Here is a 19033-nt window from a genome sequence, read left to right as displayed (position 1 = left end):
GGCTTCAATAACTTTAACAGTAAATTACATTGCATAAGATCGATGGCTGATGAACATCCCACAGAAAACGGCAATCATGTAAAAGAAAACAGTGGTGAATACTGAGTGGGGATCATAATATCGAAGAATGTTAAGAGCTTGTTGCTCGATTCAAGAGTAATTTAAGACACATCACCATAGATAAGTGCTGTGAGCCAACAGAAAATGCAGAAGACACTGTGTAAAATGAGTTCTACGCACAATTAACATCCATGCTTAATGGAATTCGAAGAGGAGACATCATAATTCTCATGGGAGCGACAACACCAACCAATGGAAAAGTATGGATGTGAAGTTAAAGAGGAGCAATTCGTAGAACTGTGTCAAATATAACAGTTGGTCATTATTGGCGGTTCCATCTCCCCACACAAGGAGATTTATAGATACACATATAAATTACCGAGCGGCAATACTCGCAATCAATAGGGGACTTCCGTAACTCATTTTTTGAGTTACCGACAAAAATCGGTAACATTAAAACGCAAAATTATGAATGAAAAGTATCAATAAAAGTTGACAGCGCTGTTGCTATCGGTAGGATTTAGCAACAGGTTTATTATGGTGGTTAACTTACCGAAAAATTTTGTTAATTATCGAAATTATAAACATTTTAATTTTACCGATATGTGTCGGTAACTTGAAAAATGAGTTACAGAATTGAACTACAGACAGAACACATACCCCTGAATAGATGGACAAGTTCTCTGTCAGACGTCAGAAACAAAAGAGGTAATGACAGTGACCATCAGCTCATCATAGGCGAAATCAAGATAAAATTGAAATGCCCAGAAAGAAATACCAGACGAAAGCAGCTTCGCCAATAGCAACTCCAAAACAACACAACCAGAAACACCCTAGCCACGGCAATACGCAAAAAGTTACCAATAATGCCACACCGTAGTAAAATTGGATACCAGACGACACTTGGAACCTTATTTCTCAAAGAACTTAACTTAAGATGCAGTTGAACAACAAGAATATCCCAAGACAGCAGTATCGACAACTAGCACAACAAGTGACAGCTAGCCAGAAAAACATAAGAAAACTAAAAAGGACAGTAGATCAGAGATCGGCAACGTGAGCTTGCTGAAAGCAAAGGAGAGTAAATTTCAAACATTTTACATTGAAATTTACGCTATTTTACTCTCATCAAGCGCACGTTGCCGACCGCTGCAGTAGATAGTCTCATAAATGGAACATGTACCAAAAGCTAAGCAAGATAAGCTACTAGAGAATGATGAACAAATTCAAAGACTGATCGAATATTTCGAAGAAATTAGTAACGTCAGAAAGTGAAATGTTCAATAGCAGTCCAATAGAAAATACGTGGATTATACCGTATAATCCTCAAAGCTGAACAAAATAAAAGAGGGAAAAGAACAACTTAAAAGTAACAAAACAGCCGAAGAAGATGGTTTATCGGAGAAAGCTCTACATGCCGTCGGCAAAACCGCAGCTGAGTTACTGCGGCCTACATCATGGAAGAAACCAAAAAATTGCGACATCGTAGATTGTAATAACTGGAGATGGAAAAACTCAGCTAAACACCATATAAAAAATACTAACAGTCATAATACAAATAAGAATTCAAAAGCAACGCACTACGCGTCATCATAGAACAATCTGTAGAATGGCGCACCCCCTATATATACTGGATACCATCAGACGAACTGCCACATGGGAAGCATTGAGAAAAAAGGGAGTACCTCAGAAAATAATCCGAATAATAAGAGCGATGTGGTGCAGTACCGAATTCAGAAGGCCTGTGGTTAAATCCCTGACCAGTAGTGCGATTCTCTAACACATTTTTTTAATTTACCGACAAATATCGGTAAAATTAAAACGCAAAATTATGAAGGAAAAGTTCAAATAAAAGTTCACAACACTCTTGTAGAGTTGTGTACTTCCGGAACGAACTAGTTTCAAGGAACTATTCCGGACAAGGAACTATTGGAACTATATCCGACTCTTGCATTTATATAGTTCCTATAGTTCCAGCCGTGCATATAATTTCTTTCATTAGTGTAATTAATTTTCTTCATTTAATTTCACACTCACTTCGATGTTTCTCGTTCGTTTCCTTAACCATTCAGACGCGGCCACATTGTTAAATAAACGTAAATCACACATCGGTACATCGCTTCAATTTATTTATTTTTATGTCAATTCATCCAGCAAAAGATGAAAAAGGAGGTTCGTTTAACTACATCACTCTCGGAACTATTTGGAACGAAGGAAATAAAAAGAACGACGAAAGAGAAAGATTCATTGAACTATATCGGACTGGGATCTATTTGGAACGAAGGAAATAGAAAGAACGATAAAAGGGAAAAATTCATTGAACTTTATCGCCACCGGAACTATTTGGAACTATATTAAGGAACTAGTTCCTTTTGGGAAAAGGAACTAGAAAGATCGATCCGCTCCAGGAACTAGATTGCCCAACTCTACACTCTTGCTATCGGTACAACTTTACGACTGCTGTTTATTCGTCGCTAACTTACCGAAAAACATCGGTAATTACCGAAATTATAAGCATTTTAATTTTACCGACAATTGTCGGTAACTCAAAAAATGAGTTAGAGAATCGTACTACTGAACTCAAAATTTTCGGCGGTGGCAAATTCTTTCATACATTTCCTAAGTATTTCAGCCATGAAAAACGTCTCTACAAAGTTGTGCCGTAAGACATGCCTTACGGACAATGAACCTGCGATAATGAATCGGCGTACACTCATTGAAATGAGAGAAGTCTCCCTTGTCCTTTCGGGGATGTTGAGGGAACATATATAATAAAAGCGATGACGAGGGTGCAGAGCTCTGACTTCTTCACAAAGGGAAACACAAGCCAACCATTTATCAACAAATCGGAAGTACAGCAAGGATGCCCTCTATCATCCAAACTATTCCCAATTGTGCTGAGTGAAGTCTGCTCTCAGAGAAGAGACATAACATGGAGTCTCTCACGACAACTCGAAGACTCAGATTATGTGGATGATATTTGTCTTCTCTCTATCAAGTTATCCAACATGCAGTCAAAATTATAAGACCTGTATAGGTGACCTATTCTGTAACATTGTAACAACTTTAAGGCCTAGGTACATCAGCTGCCTTCCTCGCTTGCCTTGCTGGCGTCTGATAAAAGAATAAAAAAAGAAAAGGGCAACACAGTTGTAGTTGTTACAAAAACAATATAAATTTTAACAACTTTTCAATCTGTTGAACTTGAGATTAACATCAAGAGAACTAAGGCCATGAGAATTAACAACACCAGTATAGGGCACTCCGAAGCTCTGCGGTTCAAATCCTACTTACTTACTTAGCTGGCCCATTACAGAACATTTGTTCTATAGGCCGAACTAAGAAAAGATCTCCAATTCTCTCTATTTGTTGCTTCGCTTTCTGGAATACCGCGCCTTTTCATCTCATCATCCACTTGTTTGCGCCATCTATTCCTTGGCCTGCCAATTCTGCGTGCACCGCCATGTGGCATGTATTCATACGCCTTTTTAGCGGGTTCATCATCGCTCATTCTTATGATATGGCCAAGCCAACGCAATCGCTGCATCTCGATTCGTTTAACAATATTGATGTCGTTGTATAGCAGATACAGCTCGTGGTTCATGCGACGTCGATATTCACCGTCAACGCCGATTGGTCCGTAGATCTTTCGAAGAATTTTTCTCTCAAACACACCAAGCACTGCCATGTCTGCTTGCGCAAGTACCCAGGCTTCGGAGCCATACATCAGCACGGGTAGTATCAGTGTTTTGTAGAGCGTTATTTTTGTTTGACGAGATGTGGCTTTGTTTTTAAACTGCTTACTTAAACCAAAGTAGCATCTGTTGGCCAATACAATTCTTCTTTTTATTTCACAACTGATGTCGTTTGTTGTGTTTACGGAGGTGCCGAGGTAGACGAAGTCTTTTACTACCTCAATATTATAGGAACCAACTTCCACAGTCGGTCCGAGCTCAATGGACGCATTGCGCGTCGACACCATCAACTTGGTCTTTTCACCGTTTACCGCCAGACCCACTTTAGCAGATTCTCCTTCGACCTTCATAAAGGTATCAGTTACTTCTTTTACTGATCGGCCTATGATGTCTATATCATCAGCATAAGCAAGTAACATGTGACTATTGGTGTAGATTGTGCCACTTCTTTTGACGTTTGCCTCTCGTATAACCTTTTCCAGCAGGATGTTAAAGAGATCACATGAAAGGCTGTCTCCTTGTCTGAAACCTCTTTTGGTACCAAACTCTTCGGAGAGGTTCTTTCCTATTTTAACTGAGGACCTCGTGTCAGTTAAAGTCATTTTGCAAAGCCGGATGAGCTTTGCGGGGATACCAAATTCAGACATGGCTTGGAATACCTTTGAACGCAGCGGGCTGTCGAAGGCTGCTTTATAATCGACAAAAAGGTGGTAGGTGTCGATCTGCATCTCTTGGGTCTTCTCCAGGATTTGCCGCAGGGTAAATATCTGGTCAATGGTGGACTTGCCAGGTCTAAAGCCGCATTGGTATGGTCCAATTATTTCGTTGACCATTGGCTTTAGTCGTTTGCACAATATCCCTGACACGATCTTGTAGGCAATAGGGAGTAGACTTATGCCCCTATAGTTAGAGCATACAGTCTTATCTCCCTTCTTGTGGACGGGGCACGGGATACTCAGGTTCCAATCGTCGGGTACTAGTTCTTCCTGCCAGATGGTGCTAACTAGCTGATGAATACACCTTATCAGCGTGTCGCCTCCGGTTTTGAACAGCTCGGCTGGTAAGCCATCGGCTCCTGCTGCCTTATTATTCTTCAGCCGATTTATTGCTGTCTTTACCTCATCTTGGCTGGGCGGTATACATTCAATACCATCTTCTGGGATTGGGACTGTGGTATCTTCGTCGTCTTCGCTGCTATTGGATACCAACAGTTTTGAAAAATGTTCTTTCCATATCCTGAGTACACTATCTGTATCAGTTACCAAATTACCTTGCTGGTCTCTACAGGAGGATGTGCCTGTACCAAAGCCATCAGTTTGATGCTTGACTCTTTGGTAGAATTTTCGGACTTCATTCTGGCTCCTGATATCTCGAGTTTTTCACACTCCCGCTTTTCCATCTCTCTCTTTTTCCTGCGGAAAAGACGTTTCTCCTCTCTCCTTTTCTCCCTGTATCTCTCTCGTGCGCTACGCGTTGCTACGGATTGTAAAGTAGCCCTATATGCCGCATTTTTCTCTTCGGTGGCAGCACGACACTCCTGATCATACCATGGATTCCTTGGTGGAGGCCTCTGGTATCCAAGTATGGACTTTGCGGCTGTTTGCATGGAGTGGGCAATGCTTTGCCATTGCGCTGATATGTTATCGGGATGAGGAGTGCTTTGATTAAGCAATTGGGCTAGTTGAGTGGAATATGCTGTGGCTATCTGTTGTGTGCGGTTCAAATCCCCTCAGCGCAATTTTGGCTTACATTTCCTAATATGTCAGCCATGAAAAACTTATCTACAAGTGGTGTCGTTCGGACTCGTAGGTCCCATATGATTAAACCAATGTCAATCGTCCAAGGTTAAAGTATACGAAGCCTGTATAACGTCGATTCTTCTGTACGGAAGTGAGATCTAGCTTGTATTTAATACCAATACGCAAAACTACAGATATTCATGTGCAGGATATCCCGGCCCAACACCATAAGAGCATAGAGCTGTGGAATTTAACAAAGCATGAGCCCAAAAGTAGATAAAACATATGAAATATGGATTGGCCACACCTGAAGAAAAAATGTGCATTGCATAACCGTTTGAATGGAATCTCCAAGGATCACGAAATCGAGGTCGACCAAGGAACACCTGGCGGCGAACAATAACACTATGCAACACTGAAAATGCAAACAACTTCTAGTATGCATTTTTTGAAAGTATGTACATATTTAGACTACAAAAACCCTGGTATGGTTTTGTCCTCCATCCAGTTCGGATTTTATGGTCTCATCTAAACCGGGCTAAAACAACTCGTTTTGGCATTTATCAGGCCTTTATCTCAGAAACGAATAGGAATTTGGCCTTGCTGTCTTTAGCAATATTGTAGCCCTAAACTAGTAGAACTTATCTTTTGAACATACCCCATAAGAAAAACTCCATCTAGGGCATACAAATCTATGAAATATAGAAAATTATACATAATTGCTGAAATTATGGTCAGTATCGGCTAAAATATTTGGAGTTGAACCGAGTAGCCTTTGCAAAAATCTTCCAAATAATGTTCTCAACAATTCTTCAGAACATTTTGAAACTCTAAAATGCTTCCTTCGTGTTGTTTCAGCGGTATTTTGCACCATATCTTTTACAACATGTTTTTCAAACACAGTTCGGACCAACAGTTTAAAATTAACAGTTTTGGAGATACGGTGCAAAATTTACAAAAAGTGTGGCATTTTTGCATATATTTTGAAATTTGAGGCAATAAATGTAGTTTTTCGACTTGATTATTTCTCCAAATAGTTTATTCTTGTCTTTATCTAAAAATTTGCGCCAGAGGCCAAGAGAAGATTCGCATTGGTTTCAGAGATATAGCCCCGAATTTCTTTAAAAACTAAATATTTAACCATGTTTAGATGGGGCCATAAAGTCCGAGCAAAACCCAACGAGTGGTTTCTTGTCGTTTGGATCTGTACTTTCAAAAAATCCTCGGTTCGAATTGTTTGCACAAGATTACCTTAAAAATGTTGCACAGTGTAACCCAAGAACTAAGAAAAATAACCATACATGGAAAGAAGATAATGCTTTGTAAAAGCCCTATGCTCCCAAGAGGAGTTACAGGAAAATATATTCCAGAATTCGTAAAGAATTTTGAACGAATATTCGATAGTCATCAAGAAACCCTTACTAGCTACGAAAGCTAAAAATTCATTGTACTGAACGCATCTCAAATGATGAAGTGTTTAGACGGACGAATGTTGAACGATAAAAACCAGAGAAACATCTTATTTTGGTCATATAATGAGAAATGTAACATGTAATCTCATCCAAGCCATTATTAAAACCAAAGCCATTATTAAAAGCCAGACGGCTCAGAAGAAGAAAAGAAATGTCGCAGATAAGAAATAAAAAAATGGACGGATCTGCAGGAAGATAGAAACCTTTTAAATACCAAAACTCAAATAAAAATGATCGTGCAACACAAAATTGTAAATATATGATCTCTAATATCCGAATACGAATTTAAGAAGAATAAGTTTTTATTATAGTTTAATTATTTTGATACATACATACGTTTAAAAATACCTTTTTGTATTAATATCAATGTTAAATAGCCCATTGGTTATTGCACACAAAAATTAATTTACCACTCCATAAGGTTAATAGCAAAATAACATAAAACAAATTTTTAGAATTTATTGAAAATTAGTTGAGATTACATTAAAGCTGTAGCTGCAGAGTTCTAAACCATTACGATAATTAAATTTTTCTCTTCTTCGTACGTTTACTGAAAAATTAGTAAGTCTTTGAAATCAAAACTGTTTGTCACATTGACCAATATTGAATTAAAATTTCGACTACACGAAAGAAAGAAAGCCCTTTCTTTGCGAAAAGAAAGTTAATTTTTATTGGATTTTCAATTTTCCTAAAATTAACATAACATTGAAAAATACCTTGTTTGAGTTCTTTTTTATTTTGTTCTCTTTAAGCTTTGCTTTAATTTATCATTCATAATGCCAAATTGTTTAGTTTTTATAAATTTACGACGAAAAAATTATGTGGCAATACTTTGTTAATAATTGGTTGGTTTCGTTGATTGAGAAATAATGAAAATTTTCAAATTTTTTAAATAAAATTAAAAAAATGCAATTCCACCTGCAAAAACAAAAGTGGTTTAATTCGGAAAAAAATTTCGTTTTTTTCGGTTTCTGAAGAAGCTAAATACGGAATCAATTCCACTTTCGATCCAAATTCGTTTCTCTCTGTTTCACTTAGACAATTCAAATTCATTCGATATAATACCAAAACTCTGTTGTTTTTCAATCAAAGATTTATGCCTAAGGTGCGAGAAGTTTTGTAGTAAGTCGTACTAATTTGAATTTGTCTTAGAGAGACAGGCCAATAATCTTTCCCTTCTTCGTACGTTTAGGAAACCCCCTTGCACAGGCTAAAAAGGAATTTTTCGTTATTAAATATTGGTTGGTACCTTAAGTTAATTTTGAAGAACATCAAACTGCTTTCTGTTTATCGAAATTTTAAAATAATACTTACGATTCATATCTTCGCGATCTCTTGTAATATCACCTTTAAATTAAATGTAGTGTAGTGTAGTGAAGAGAGAAATTTATATAAAGAGAAAATATTAATTTTAATTGCCAAAAATATTTAAATGTTAAAAAACAATGTTATATAACAAATATAAGACATAGAGGATTGGATAAGCTGTAGAAAGGTTTAATTTTTTAAACATTTTCTTGTCTAGTGTTAAGAGGCGTTGGTTGGATTCTCAAAGTTTATTTTATAGACAATAGCAGGGATGGTATGTTGGTTGGTTGTTAATTAGCTGCAGAACAACAATTACAAATGGCACAACCATCACCACCACTACTATATAAAAAGGAGCTTTTTAGTTGAGTTTGTGTTAGAAGAGTATTTCTTTTTCTTAATTTTTAGAGAGGGCCTTTAATTTTTTTTGTTAGAATAAATAATAAGAATAGCTTAAAATTCGATAACAACTTAAGATAAATTACAAATAAAACTTAATATAAAAGAAAAATAATAATTCTGAACACAAAGAAACAAGCCATTTAAATGCAAATAATTCTAAAAAATACATAAAAATGTAATGATTTTAATTTCGTTCGTTTTATTTTGGTTTGCTTCGTATTGTAAATAACAACTCTTTACATAGAAATAGCAAAATATTGTATGAAACAGTTTGGGTGGGAAAATGGAACCAACTAAAAACAGGAATAACACTTTAAAAATTTAGAATTTTCAAATATTTGCAAGCCAGAAAATGTATCTTAATGGTTTTTCATAGAATTTAAAAATACTTTTTATAAAATGGAATGATTTTATTAAATTTGTATAAAAAATAAAAAAGATATATATTTATGTATAACGATTTGCATATTCAACATTTGAAGAGTTTATATAAATGTTCTGTATTTGGCTTTTTCGGTCAGAACTGGCGATCCCAGTATGAGAAACTGAAACCTTTTATGGCTTACAAACATTTTAATGTATTTTGTTGTTGTTTTTTTTTAATTTCACATCATGCTCTTCAAAAAAATACACATGTAGAAATTCTGATACATTTGTAGAAATTATTTATATATTTATAAAATATATATAGAGAGATTATAGATAGTATGTATAGATTTATTTTCATTAGATACAGGATCTTGGAATTTTTGTTTAATTTATAGAGAAAAATTATGAAGAGCGGAATTGGTTTAGAAATAAAAATTACAACAAACAAAAAATTGATGAGAAGAAGACTTAAAAACGTTTTTCAAGAAGAAAAAATCCATAAAAAGCCAACCTAAAAATACTTTGAAACAAAACAAAGAAATTATTTAAAAAAGAGATTCTGTTTTTTTTAACCTAACACTTGTCATTCGTTTGTCTTATCTTTCAATATAAGATAATACTTTTTTAATTTTTTTTTTTTTTTAAATGTCTAAAAAAACAATGCCTTTCTAAATTATAAAGAAAATTGCAGAAATCTGTTTTTACCCGATATTGATCGACGCACATGCACCCTTTTCGGTAGTTCTGGTGGTGTAAACGTGGGTGCAGGATGGTGATCATCTGTTGTCATTATATCACGTTTCCACAACAAACGGGTCATGTTCAATTCATTTGGGTTGGTTGATGTATTGATTTTTTCGATTTTTGTTATTTTGATTCAATGGCGAGTTTTTGTTTTGTTTCGTAAAGAAAAAAATATATATTTAATTTTAGTTTGTACTTCTGATAGATAGATTTTTTGATTGAATACAATTAAAAGGAATTGGTTAGAAAAAAGTAAAATAAAATTGAGGTTTATATTGAGAAAATTTGTAAAAGAAAATAAATTTATCGAGAAAAGTACAGAAACAAAATAAGTTTTAGACATTTGACAATGTTCTTTGGGAGAGTTTATTTACTTCGGTTAATTGTTTATTACTAATATTTTTCTTATTTCAAATATTTTTAAGAAAGAAACTGAGTACACTTTTAAATGGTGCACAATTAAAGCATTATCATTATAAGCATTTCAATTTTTATTTAAATGATGCGATATTTATTTCGATTGTAGTCCCCATGGTACAATAACCTAGAAGGTAAGGTAAGTTCGAAAACCTTTTTTCTGTTCAACTGAATTCACATATCAAATTTTATGCGGATGAATATTATCCACAACAAGCGCATGGCTCACTTTTAACTTGAACATAGAAGGATACACAGCTGTTAAAAAGATAAATGCTCATTAATGAATCCTTCTAAACATAAACAAAAAAAATATATGTTGTAGACTCCAGAAATAAAAATACAATACTTGTGGGTGGACTAAGTTCTGGCCAAACACTGTACCCCTGTTGGCCTAGAAAAAATTAAACAAGTGGTCAATCCTAGATTATGACACATACAACTCCTGATGTTTGGTGGAGCGAATGCCTCCTTACCCATACCCTTCCTTGGTCTCAAGGCACTATATTTTGTTGAGACCCCGTACATTTTTGTCATATTTTTCAAAACAATACACACACATATGCAAATTGTGTATACTGATTTGAAAGAATAGGGGAACCACAAGTAAAAAATGTAATCAGCTGTTTGCTGTGGCCTACCTTGTTATGATTGTACCATGGTAGTCCCTACATTCCCTACTGTATTATGATAATTGTCGTAAACTGATAAGTCAAAATCTCCTGTGGTGGGATTCTCTAACGAATTTATTTGTTTTCGACAAAAATGGGTAAAAATAAAATGCTTACGATATTTGTCGGTAAATTAGAGACCAAAACAATGTTGTCACTAGGCACTACCGATAGCAATAGTGTTGTCAACTTTTTTTTAGTAATCTTCATTCATAATTTACCGATTATTGTTCTTAACCAAAAAATGCGTTGGAGAATCTCACTGCTGCTCCAGACAACATTCCAGCTGATAGAAGAAAGAAACTATTCCTACTTTATACTTTGTTTACATTCACGAAATTCACTCGATTCGACTGTCAATACCTTTGCGTATACGTCAAATGAAAACTCATCTGAAATTGATTGGATTTCATTTGACGTTTGAGCAATGGAATTGACAGTTGAAATCGAGTGGACTTCGTAAATGTAAACCAAGTATTAGGCGCTTCATGAGTTAAACGATACCTGAGTAGGAGTACGTTTACATTTACGAAAACCACCGATTCAACGAATTTTAAATAATTTCCATAGCCCAATTAACAGGTCCTACAACAAAAACAGCTGATTATGATTTGAGCTGTCAAAATACATTATTGTGATTAAGCCACAGCACTAAAAATAAACAAACAAGTACAGAAGTTTTGTCATTTTAAGTAAAAAATCATGATCAGCTGTTTTTGCTGAAAGACTTTTGATTATACAATCGATCATAATGCCGATTTTAATCGATTTGTGATTGGGAGGACAGATTCGAAATCAGTTTTTTAACTGATTTGACAAAATTAAAGACTGAGAAGTTGACATATTCAGTGTGTTCGGTTACTCAAAATTTGTACAAATTGTTACTGGATGTTGTTCGCTTACTCTACAGTACAATGCAAAAGACCTTAGTAGTTTACAAGAAGTTACTGGACTTGTACAAATTTGTACAAATTATTGAGTAAACGAACACACCTATTTATTGAGGGTTCTCCCCATGCAATTAAATCCACTGGATTGACTGAATACTATATAATGTAATATAAGGTTATGTTTATATTATAGTCTTAACCTTCTTTTCGAGGATTTATTTGACGTATACGCAAAAGAGTTGGCATTTGAAACCCAGTGGGATTATTAAATCCTGTTAAGTGCAAACGGGGTATTAAGGTCAATCAATCAGCTGATCGAACCAAACCTATGGAAATCAATGTATTCGGCTGGTAGTGACATAACAATTTAATTTTGCCAAGCGAAAAAAATCGTTTGAACATGTTTTTTTTTTTTTAATTTTAAGATATAGCGTTGCAGCAGATTTTTTTGTTGGAATCATCCACCGATGCATCTACCTTTATTAATGCATAATGTCAACAATAATAAAAAATGTCAACCCTGCCTTTGACAGAATAGGCCATAATACCTATGTTCCTTTACGTGCAAGAATCTTTAAGTTTTACAACTGTTTACTCGAAAAGCGTTCCTTTACTTCAGACACCATACAATTCATTGGAAGTAGATTACAACTTTTGCTACTTTTGCCAGTTTTACCATTTTCAAAAGTAAAGGAACAGACTAAATAAGAAAAAATTGTAATCAGCTGTTAGTTGTGGCCTACCTGTAATTATTCTACCATGGGTCAATCAATCAGCTGATCGAACCAAACCATGGTGGAATTAGAAGGTGTTACATCAAATCATGTCAAACGTCAAATTTGCTCACAATAATGCATTACTGCTATTGCTTGTTTACATTTTGTATGTGATTTTATTCACAATAACGTATTTTGACAACTGGTATGAAGATCAGTTGTTTTTGGCGTTGCACCTTATTATTCCACCATGAACCAAACCTATGGAAATAAATGTATTCATAAGAGCCAATTGGTTTTTAGATTTCTGCCATAACTATACATTTTTGTGCTTTGTTTCTTTTTGGGATGAAGCGGCTGTTGACTTTGAGTAATTTTTGCACAACATTTTTGTTTATGTTATTATTGTCAAAAGATGTTTACGGCTATGTCATCACTAACCGACAATAAATACGTTCTGACTTATACGCAATGGAATTGATATTTGCAACCCAGTCGGTTTATTAAATCCTGTTATATGTAAAGGGACTATAATTCTACCTTTAAAGATTTTTACGGCGTTAACCTTCAAATGGAATTGACATTTGAAATCCAGTTGGTTAATTAAATCTGGATATATGTAAACGCACTATAAAGCCAAAAATGGAATGTTGCCGTTGTTACACTGCTGGGCGTTGATGTCGAAATGTTCAATTAGTCCCGGTTCACACTACAGCGATTTCATTGACAAAATTTCAAGAAACTATGCACTTTTTTACCAAGAAGTACCTCAAGGTGTGATCTTTCGTGTGAAAGTGGAAGTTTCTAAAACAAGTTTGGTAGATTTCGTGTAAAAAATGCATGATAAATGTTTTTTGGTGCCCAATAAGTGGCTATAATCCCTTAACAGCATTTTTTGACAGTTCTTCACCGAGAACTCCCAGCTTTTGCAGGAGAAATTTATACTTGTAAGTAACCAGACACAAATAATTGCACCATGAGTTAGTTGATCCCAATAGTGTTAAATATCAAATTTTCGTATGAACTATATTACTTTCTGTATTCTTTCACAATAATGTTTTTGGCAGCTTCAAGATAATCAGCTGTGATGTACCACAAAGTAGGATGCATAGAGAAAATTATTTTTTGGGAGCCATGACTCTCTTTTTATGCCCCGGTCCACACTAGCGTAAATTTTATTCTAGAATTTCATAAAATTGTGCGTTTCTAGATCGAGTTCCATACTAAAGTAAAATCATGAAATTGCTGTAGTGGGGAATTCGATATTAGAACGCCTAATTTCATAATTTTTTTTTAATGAAATTCACGCTATTGTGTGCTGGGACTATCATAGTGGAATAAGAAGGTGTTACATCAAGCCATACCAAGTCAAAATTGTTCACATTAACGCATTACTGTGAATTGCTTGTTTACCTTCTCTATGTGATTTCATTCACAAAAATTCATTTTGACAACTAGTGTGATAATCAGCTGTTTTTCTCGTTGTAGCTGTATTATTGTGCCATGGAGACTATGGCCTTGTACACACGCTGCGACTTTTGATGCATGCATCACCATTTTTTTAGCGGTGTTGCAAAAAATAGTAGTGATGGAGGGAATGAAAATGTACGAAATGTAAAATTTCATGACTAATCATTTAATTTATTAATACCATTTAGAATGTTAAAATTATTTAATGTACATCATGGATTTAAAAGAATGATAAGTATGTTGTTAGTTTTTATTGCCTTCATAGTTGAAACTGAATTGCTTGTGTTCTAAATGTGTTTTTTAAAACATCAAAATGCGAATTGCAGAAAAAAAAAGAATTTAATTTTTTGAATCGATTAGATTAATATTGACGCCATTCGTTGCTCAATTTGTTGCCCAACATTTCGTAAAAATATTTCAATAATTATAATTGTGTGAAACACCAATATTGTCGGCGTTTTATTACCTGTTTTGTTATTTACATTTGTCGAGAAATATTAACAAATATTTTTACCTGTTTCAATAATTTTGGTTTAACATTTTATACCTACATGCATTCAACAATCATAACATGTATGTAAAATCGTACATGTTTTTTACAAAAATTACACTTCTTACAATATTACGAAAAAATGCAACCCTACAAGTACGAAAATGGTGATGCATGCATCAAAAGTCGCAGCGTGTGTACAAGGCCTATGTAAATACGCGATATGTCTCCATACCGTTTACGTCAAATAATACCAAAAATATAAGCTTATTTTGATAACAAGCTTCGGTGTAAATATAATTTAATATAACATTGTCAAATGTCATGTATATAACCCGAAAGAAAATCAAACAGAACCCATAAAGGAATAAACAAAAGAAAACGTGTGGGATAAATGGAGAATTGTGGGATACAGTATGTCTGGGATCAAATGTAAAGGTTTTAAGAATTGTAATAAGAAAAATAACAATATCATTTACAGGATAAAAGGAGCTACAAAGATATGAACATGCATTTCACATTCCATTGCCATTCATATTTAAAAAAAGAAGTAAAAACAAATACTAACAAAACCACTTTATAAAAATACATATACAGTACAGAGATTGTCAGATTGACAGAGACATACAAAAAGAGACAGATAGAGGTAGATAGATAGGAAGATAGAGAAAAAGAGAGAGCAAGCACAGTGCATCTACAAGTAACAACAAGTAATACGTTCTTTCTTACATTACAATGCACTACACTGAAACGTCAAAGTTGATCTGTTCAATTATTTAACAAGTGTTGCCAACTGCATTGTTTTGTATGTTCAGCGGTTTTGAACGCTTTTAATTTATTGGTTTAATTAGTAGTTTATTCTTGTTTTGTTTGTGTTAGGTGGGTATTGTAATGAAAATTCCTGTTATTTTTTATTAAGTGTAAACTGTGTGTTGTGCTTGGTTTACATTTACGAAATCTACTAGATTTCAACTGTCAATTCCTTTGTGTATACGTCAAATGAAAACTCATCTGAAATCCATTTGATTTCATTTGACGTTTAATCAATGGAATTGACAGTTGAAATCGAATGGATTTCGTAAATGTAAACTAACTATTAGAGAATTACGTGTAAAATCATCTACAGAAAAGGAAAACTGCATTACCTCTGACTAAATATGTATATCACTAACCAATTATCTAACATTTATTATTGAAAAATATTAAAAATAGCACAAAGAATACCACAATTGTCATTGCAATATTAACCGGATATTTGGTATTTTATTGTTATTAAGTTGTTTTGTCATTTTTCTTTGTTGGTATTTGAATTAAATATTTGCTCTATGTAAACAGTTGAGAGTTCAGTTTTTCTTTGTGTTTAATTTTGCAATTAAGGATTAATTAGCCTTTGCTTAAAACCTCTTGGACATTTTATAATTTCATTCTTTTTTTGTTGCATTCTATTTGCAGATTAAATTAGCATTTCATAAAAGAAAAACATTTAGTTTACTGTTTAAGCCAAACTTGACACCATAGTTAAGTTAATGAGAATTTCTATTTTTAATATAACCACTTAAATTTGTATTTGTTTTTAATAAAATATAATTATTTTTATACTTTATAGAAAATGACATGACGTTTTAAAAATTAAATATAAAAATAAATAGGACGTTCTGTATATTAAAACTAAAATCAATGACTTGGATTAAAAGAAGACAAAAACTCAAAGGGAAAGATGAAATAAATATGAGTATCAGAGAGAGAGAATACATTGTTATTATTATCCTGGAACTTACTTGTCTGGTAGTAATCTTCTTCTTCTATTTAGTTTATTTTTATTAGTTAGTTTTGTTTTGATTACGAACAAGATACGTGATAGTAGTAGGTATACAACAACATCAGTTTGGAGAAAATTCAATCAAGTTGAGATAAAATTTTGATTTGTTTGTATATTTACACATGAAGATGAATTGGTTGTCGAGGAAATTTCAGGACAAGTTATACATATTTGTTTATACAAAAAATAGAGTACAATTTAAGAAAAAAATAAATATACGTTATTTTTTTGTTTCAACTTTTTTTATAGATACTAAAGATTATGTTTATTTCAGGGAGTTAGTGTGCGTGTATGTGTATACATGTTAGTATGAGGGTGTGAAACATGTCTGGTAAATAATGCTACTTTAAAAGACGTAATCCTTAAATTGGCTATAGTGAAGAATGTGAGTGAATTATTTTCTGTTTGTAGTATTTTTATGTAATATTTAGATTCGTTCTACATATTTCATTAGGGAATGGATTTCTCTGCTTCGAATTAATTTTGTAATCTCCTTTTCGGAAAGCGCAACGTTGGAGATAACCATAAAATAATAGGGTGTGGAAAAACAAACAACCCAGCGGAATATTCAAAGCCAATGAATCAGCAGATTATCAATGAGTTCAAGCATTTCGCTAAAGTGGCATAAGTGAATTGTTTAGAATAACATTTTATTTGGGAAGAGAAAGTCTTCACAACAGGGTCCGGGAAAATAAATTCGAGCACAGAATGTTTATCATTCTTCGGGTTTGAGTTTGGACTATCGTGTTGATGGCGTTGCTTTTGAGTAGCTTTAGTAGTTTACGCTAAGAGTGAAATCGACTTGAAAAATAATAAATGTCCTATATTTTCCAAAAAATTGATACCGCCTGGGCAAGACGAGGTAAAGACAGCAATAAGCTGGCTAAAGAATAATAAGGTAGAAGGAGCCGATGAGCAATTCAAAATCGGAGGCGACACGCTAATAAGGTATATGCATCATCTAGTAAACAGACAGGAAGAACGCGTATCCGAAGATTGGAACCTGAACACCCTGTGTCCGTCCATAAGAAAGGGATAAGACTGTGTGTTCTAACTACAGGGACATAAGTCTGCTCCATATTGCTTATAAGATTGTGTTAGGGATATATTTTGCGAACGTCTAAAGCCTATTGTCAAGGACATAATTGGGCCATACTAATGCGGCTTTAGACCTGGCCAATCCACAATTGCCGAGATATTTTCCACGCAGATTGACACCTACCGTATTTTTGTTGATTATAAATAAGCCATTAGCAGCCTATACGTTCTGAATTTGGTATCCCCGCAAAGCTCATTCGGCTTTGTAAAATGACTTAACTGATACCCGGTCCTTAGTTAAATATAAAAAGGAAGGTCTCGGAACAATTCGCTACCGAAAGATGTTTCAGACAAAGAGATAGCTAGATTTTATTCAACCAAGACTAATATATACGATGTCTAAACGATAAAATAATTCGTTTATTTATTTAAAAAAAATAATTCTTTATTTGCTCTTTAGTTAGCATTAGTATCATATGGTCTGTTCCTTTACTTTTAAAAATGGTAACAGTAGCAGAAAATGGTAATAGTGGTAAACTGCTATCATATAAATTGTATGCTATTAAAAGTAAGGGAACACTTTACAGGTTAAAAATGGTAAGAAATGGTAACCTCAGGCACGTAAAGGAACAGAGCAATAATGTGCTAACATTTTCAGTATTAAACAATAAATTTGTAATTTGACGTATGTTTTTTGAGACGAATTCAATTTACAATAAATTCTTTTGACGTTTCAAATTCGATCAGATGGGCTGATGCATCTACCTTGGTAATTGTGCTATGAACAAAAATCAGCTGACTGACATTTAAATCCTCCAAAATATATATCTAAATGCAATGAGATTTGTACTGGATTTATTAAATCCAGTGGAGGATTTATGGCTAGTCTAAATGAGCTATAACTGATACTTTTAAGAAAGTTGAAGGAAAATCTGCTAAAGTGGGTCTGGAGGTAAACGGCAACAAGTCCAAGTTGATGGTGTCGACGCACAATGCGTACATAGAACTCTGACTAAATGTGGATGTTCATGGTATAAGTAAAGAGGTAGATTTAAATGAAAAAAATCTATAGAACCCTTGTTTTTCTTGAATTCCTAAAACTTCAAAATAAAAGCAACAGGTGGGTTTGTTTACAATGCATTTTTTGAGCATTTTATAAAAAACGCGAAAAATGAATGAAGAGTTAAGTTTTCTCCACATAGTCGAGTTGTGAATATGATAAACTGATTGTTTCAATGCAAATCTCAGCAATTTCTTCCATATAAATGGTCTAAAAACAATTTTAAAAATAATTGAATTCGAATGTTCTGAAGAATTGCTGATCACATTATTTGGAAAGTTTTTGCGAAACGCTACTTGGTTCAACTCTCAATAGTTTGGCAGTTTGTGACCATTATTCCAGAAATTATGTAATCTTTCCTATATTTTATCAATATTGATGCGCTATATGCGGTTTTCGTAGTTCGTATGTCAGACATATAAGTTCTCCTACTTTAGGACTACAATACTGCTGAAGACCGCAAAGCAAAATTCTTATTAGTTTCTGAGATAATGCACGAATCAATTAAAAAAGGGTATTTTTAGCCCGGTGTAGATAAGACCATAAAATCCAAACCGATCTAAAAACACGAAACCCAACTAGGGGTTTTGTAGTCTTAATATGTATTTTCAGAAAATGCCCACTAGAAGTTGTTTGCATTTTCAGTGTTGCATAGTGTAAATAAACGAGTTAT

At 33.9% G+C, this 19033-nt stretch overlaps 1 protein-coding gene across 50 annotated transcripts in view; it reads right to left on the bottom strand.

Annotated features, from left to right (window-relative positions):
* slo (calcium-activated potassium channel slo) overlaps positions 1 to 19033 on the bottom strand; it is a 297333-nt gene that overhangs the window by 17936 nt on the left and 260364 nt on the right. For 45 of the 50 annotated variants that reach the window (XM_073962670.1, XM_073962642.1, XM_073962671.1 and 42 more), the window contains one exon: positions 8281 to 8313. The exons of the other annotated variants lie outside the window; for them this stretch is intronic. In XM_073962670.1, coding sequence (XP_073818771.1) covers positions 8281 to 8313 — 33 coding nt within the window. The remainder of the gene's footprint in view (positions 1 to 8280; positions 8314 to 19033) is intronic. 50 annotated transcript variants of the gene reach the window in all.

Source organism: Musca autumnalis, unplaced genomic scaffold (genome assembly GCF_047663935.1).
Source record: "Musca autumnalis isolate F117 unplaced genomic scaffold, ASM4766393v1 scaffold_1, whole genome shotgun sequence".
NCBI classification, from domain to species: Eukaryota; Metazoa; Arthropoda; class Insecta; order Diptera; family Muscidae; genus Musca; species Musca autumnalis.
The sequence above is the reverse complement of the archived record's forward strand: the minus strand, read 5'-3'. Positions and strand labels throughout refer to the sequence as shown.